Source organism: Silurus aristotelis, assembly GCF_946808225.1.
Source record: "Silurus aristotelis genome assembly, contig: scaffold_117, whole genome shotgun sequence".
In the NCBI taxonomy this organism is placed as follows: Eukaryota; Metazoa; Chordata; class Actinopteri; order Siluriformes; family Siluridae; genus Silurus; species Silurus aristotelis.
Window position 1 is genome coordinate 45,805 of NW_028149016.1, and position 5,860 is coordinate 51,664.

Here is a 5,860-nt window from a genome sequence, read left to right on the forward strand (position 1 = left end):
CATTCTGTCACTGAAGGAGCTGCTCAACGAGGTAACAGTTACATACAGGGGGTGGGAGGCGTATATAATATAACTCTTGAATTCTACAAACTTGGAAAGTGCTAATTTAAGTGTTTTCGGAAGATGAAGGTCTTCAGTCGTCGCTTGAAGATAGTCAGGGACTCTGTTGTACGACATCTAAGGGAAGTTCATTCCACCACCTCGGTGCCAGAACAGAGAAGAGCCTTGAAGTGTACTTACCTCTCATTCTAAGAGAAGGTGGTACCAGTGGAGCAGTGCTGGAGGATCTCAGACAGCGTGGTGCAGTGAGAGATGTGATGAGGTCGCTGAGGTAAGATGGTGCTGGTCCATTTTTGGCCTTGTAGGCATCATCAGTGTTTTGAATCTGATACGTACAGCTACTGGAAGCCAGTGGAGGAGCAGCAGTGGGGTGGTGTGGGAGAACTTGGGCAGATTGAACACAAGTCGTGCAGCTGCATTTTGGATCATTTGCAGTGGATGAATAGAGTTCAGGGGGAGACCTGCCAGCAGAGAGCTGCAGTAGTCCAGTCTTGAAATCACAAGAGACTGAACAAGAACCTGGGCAGCCTGTGTGGACAGAAATGGTCAAATCCTCTGGATGTTGTAGAGAAGAAATCAACAGGAACGAGACACATAAGTGACATGTGGGAAGAAGGACAGTTCATTGTCCATAGTTACCCCAAGGTTATGAGCAGTGGCTGAAGGGGAGAGCAGAGAGTCATGAAGTGTTATTCAGACATTGATTAGGGTTAGGATTAGGGTTTGGGTGAGGATTAGCGTTTGGGTTAGGGTTAGAGGGTTAGGGTTATGGTTTGATTGCCCTTCTATCTATGCCTTCTCACCATCTTGATGTGACGTAACTTCCTGTGACGTAGCTTCCTGTGTTTGACTTGTTTGCCGCGAGTTACGTGTTTGTATCTCTTTTGGCGTCTTTCAAACAAACTTTGCTATCTATCCATCCGTTTTTCCTCTTTTAATAATCCTTAATTGTTTTTGTCTTCCTGACTTGTGCCTGTAGTTAGTTAACTCGACTATAACTAGTGTTGTTTACATTTATTTTCTCTCACTCACATCTCTGTATAATAAATCTGTTCATGACTATAAGCACTATGCCGGTTGTTTGTCTGCATTCGAGCACAGGTGAGGACTCGTTCGAGTTGCAAACGGTGGCGTTGGAGATGGAGGCATTGGAGAAACAGATTCGCGAGCTTCATGCAAAGCATGACCGGCTGCGAGAGCGGAAAGCGGCGCTGGAAACATCCCGGGCGGACGCGCACTCATCCCAGGTAAACTCCCGGGTTGAACCTAACGCTCCCAGCACATCAACTCCGCGTGCTTCTATGCCCAGGCCCAGCGCACCTACAACTCCGGCACCAGTGCAACATGGACCCTGGATGCGGCAGCGGCGGAAGAGACAAGCCAAGCCCCGATCGAGGACGTCTCCACCTCCACCACCGGCCTTCGAGATCTCGACCGAGAACCGCTTCGTCCCCCTCCGCGAGACGGAACGCGACACTGTGATTCTCGGAGATTCCATCGTCCGGCATGTCCGCGCTACCCGAGCTAAAGGTAACGTGCACACTCGCTGTTTTCCTGGTGCTCGTGTTCTGGATGTCGCTGCGCAGGTACCCGCGATCCTGAACGAGAACTTCGGAGCGGTTGTTCTCCATGCCAGAGCAAACGACACCAGGCTGCGGCAAACGGAGATCTTAAAGAGGGACTTCAGGATCCTGGTGGAGACGGTACGCAGCACATCGCCCACAACGAGGATCATTGTGTCAGGACCTCTTCCCACTTACCAGCGAGGGGCTGAGAAGTTTAGTAGACTTTTAGCTCTAAATGAATGGTTACAGTCATGGTGTCGAGAACATAAACTTCTCTTTGTTAATAACTGGAACTGTTTCTGGGAGCGTCCGAGGTTCTTCCGCCCTGATGGCCTGCACCCCAGCAGAGTTGGAGCAGCAGTGCTATCAGATAACATCTCTAGGATACTACACACCATCTGACTGGTAAGACATCAAGAAATCTTCAACTATAAGAACACGCATACTACAGACCAAATAGTTACAAGTTCACACACAGCCCAGTTTATAGAAACCGTATCTATTCCTCGGGTAGTAAAACCAAGAATTACATACACAAGATCCAGAAATAATCTTATTGCAGTTAAAACTGAAAAATGCCAGATAAACAAACACAACAAAGTTCTAAAGTTCGGTCTTTTAAACATTAGATCACTTGCACCCAAAGCACTGATTGTAAATGAGATGATCACAGAGAATAATCTCTCAGCACTCTGTCTCACTGAGACCTGGATTAAACCAGGTGATTATATGGGTCTAAACGAGTCGACACCGTCAGGATATGTTTATAAGCATGAGCCCCGTCAGACTGGTCGTGGGGGGGGTGTAGGAACCATTTATAGTGCTTCTCTTAATGTTAGTCAGAGATTAGGATTCAGCTTTAAATCATTTGAAGTAATTGTTCTTAAAATTGCATTTCAGACATGCATAGAAAACTCGCTCTGGTCACCGTGTACAGACCCCCAGGGCCCTACGCTGATTTTCTTCATGAGTTTGCTTGTTTTCTCTCAGACCTCTTGATCAGCTTTGATAAAGTGTTGCTTGTAGGAGATTTTAATATTCATGTAGATGATGCAAACGATGCCCTAGGATTATCATTTGTCGATTTACTAAACTCTTTTGGAGTTAAACAAAACGTCACCAGACCAACCCACCGTTTTAACCACACACTAGACTTAATAATATCCCACGGAGCAGACGTCACTGATATCGATATTTTACCCCAGAGTGATGACATCACAGACCATTATCTCCTACTGTACACACTACCGGTAGAGCAGATTAACCGTGTTTCACCACGGTATCGACTTGGTAGGACTATTATTCCAACCACTAAGGACAGATTCATAAATAACCTGCCTGATTTATCTCAGTTTCACATTAAACCCATAACTGCTGATCATCTTGATGAGATGGCGAACAACATAGACCTTATCCTCACTAGCACTTTAGACACTGTTGCCCCCATCCGGTTAAAAAAGGTTCGAGAACAAGCACCTGCACCTTGGTATAATAGTCATACGCATGCCCTAAAGAGAACAACACGTAATCTGGAGAGAAAATGGAGGAAAACTAAATTGGAGGTATTTAGAATTGCGTATAAAGACAGTATGCTCAGCTACAGACAGGCGCTAAAAGCTGCTAGAGCTAAACACCTGAGCAAACTCATAGAAAACAACAAAAACAATCCCAGGTTCCTTTTCAGTACAGTCGCTAAATTAACAACAAATCAGGGATCTGAAAAATGTGTTCCATCACAGTTTAGTAGTGACGACTTTATGAATTTCTTCACTGAAAAAATAGATAACATTAGAAAAACAATTGTGGCAGTTCAACCTCTGACAGCATCTCCCGACACAATCGTACTTACAACCCCACAACTACACTGTTTTACATGTATAGGACAGGAAGAGCTGTATGATGCTATTATGAAAGCTAAATCAACAACATGTCAGTTAGATCCAATTCCCACTAAACTACTGAAGGAAGTGTTATATACAGCTGGTGAGCCTCTTCTCAATATTATTAACTCCTCACTATCGTTAGGTCATGTCCCTAAATCCCTCAAGTTAGCAGTTATTAAGCCCCTCATTAAAAAACCTAATCTGGATCCAAACACCCTATCGAATTACAGACCAATTTCAAATCTCCCATTTATGTCTAAGATTTTAGAAAAGATTGTCGCTGCCCAGTTATGTAACCACTTGCAGGAGAACAATATTTTTGAAGAGTTTCAGTCAGGTTTTAGGCCCCATCATAGCACAGAAACTGCTCTAGTTAAAATCACTAATGACCTGTTTTTAGCTTCAGACCAAGGCTACATCTCCCCCTATTAGTTTTACTAGATCTTAGTGCTGCGTTCGACACTATAGATCATGATCTTCTCCTCGATCGCTTACAGAATTACATCGGTATTCAGGGACAGGCATTAAGCTGGTTTAAATCCTACCTGTCCAATCGTTACCATTTCGTAGATTTAAATGGAGAGCTATCCAGGATAATGCTAGTAAATTATGGCGTGCCACAAGGGTCAGTTCTAGGACCCCTGCTTTTCACAATATACATGCTTCCATTAGGAAATATTATTAGAAGGCATGGAATTAGCTTCAATTGTTATGCTGATGATACCCAGCTATATATTTCATCCAAACCCGGCGATACAGCTCAATTAGCTCGCATAACTGAGTGTGTTGAAGAAATAAGAGATTGGATGACCCATAACTTTCTGCTATTAAATTCTGATAAAACGGAGATTTTGCTCATCGGCCCAAAAAATAGTACACAGAAGCTCCAGCATCTCAGCCTGCATTTAGACGGTTGTTCTGTAACTACTAGTTCAACGGTAAAAGACCTGGGAGTTATTTTAGACAGCAACTTATCTTTTAAAAATCACATCAATCAAGTTACAAAAACAGCCTTCTTTCACCTTAGAAATATTTCTAAGCTAAGAAATATGTTATCTATATCTGATGCAGAGAAGCTCGTCCATGCGTTCATGACCTCTAGAATAGACTACTGTAATGCATTACTAGGTGGATGTCCTGCATCATTAATAAACAAGCTTCAGTTAGTTCAGAATGCCGCAGCAAGAGTTCTTACTAGGTCAAGAAAATACGATCATATAACCCCAATCTTATCGTCCCTACATTGGCTTCCTATTAAGTTTCGAATAGACTACAAACTACTGCTACTCACTTATAAAGCACTAAATGGTTTGGCTCCCATGTATCTATCCAGTCTTTTAACACGCTACAATCCGTCACGCTCCCTGAGATCTCAAAACTCTGGACTTCTAGTAGTTCCTAGAATAGCAAAGTCCACTAAAGGTGGTAGAGCATTTTCACATTTAGCTCCTAAACTCTGGAATAGTCTTCCTGACAGTGTTCGGGGTTCAGATACACTCTCCCAGTTTAAGTGTAGATTAAAAACATATCTTTTTAGCAAAGCCTACACATAACACACATCACACACATCACATCACAACCTTGTGCTCCAGAATATATGATCACATGCACATTATCAACTTGTGCTGTTAATATCATGAACAGCAGCTACGCTAATTCCTCTCCACTGCTTCTCTTTCTCTCCTCATCCCGAGGCATCCTGAGGTTTGGCCAGCTCCAGTCACATCCCACCTCGTGAAGATTATGGACCTATGGATGATCATGGAGAAGTAGATGCCGAGTGTTTAAAGGCCCTGGCATGGAGAAGCTGATGCTGGATCTATGATGATCACAAATTGTTCTGTATTGTTAAAAGATTTATGACCAAACTCTTGATGTCACCCATATGAGGATGGGTTCCCCTTTGAGTCTGGTTCCTCTCAAGGTTTCTTCCTCATATCATCTAAGGGAGTTTTTCCTTGCCACTGTCGCCACGGCTTGCTCATCAGGGACAAACGCACACCATTCACCTTCACTGTTTTTCTGTAAAGCTGCTTTGAGACAATGTCTGTTGTGAAAAGCGCTATACAAATAAACTTGACTTGACTTGACTTGACTATCTACCTCGGGAATTCAGTTCGGTCATTGTCAGTGCCGTTTATATTCCACCTCAAGCGGACACGGACACTGCAGTATGGGATTTACACGAGACAATAACTCTTCACCAAACACAGCATCGGGACGCTGCGCTCATTGTGGTCGGAGATTTCAACAGTGCCAACCTCAAGCGCGCACTACCGAACTTTCACCAGCACATCACCTGCCCTACCAGGGGCGAAAGAACACTGGACCACTGTTACACGCCATTCAAGA

The 5,860-nt window shown here is 43.8% G+C and overlaps 1 protein-coding gene across 1 annotated transcript; it reads left to right on the forward strand.

The window, feature by feature from the left end:
* Positions 1-1,199: 1,199 nt before the first annotated feature.
* Positions 1,200-2,027, forward strand: LOC310723081 (uncharacterized protein; the record flags this gene model as incomplete). Its single annotated transcript, XM_083570910.1, has 2 exons — positions 1,200-1,837; positions 1,940-2,027. The coding sequence occupies 2 exons, from the start codon at positions 1,200-1,202 to the stop codon at positions 2,025-2,027; spliced, it is 726 nt and encodes a 241-aa protein (XP_083427036.1).
* Positions 2,028-5,860: the final 3,833 nt, after the last annotated feature.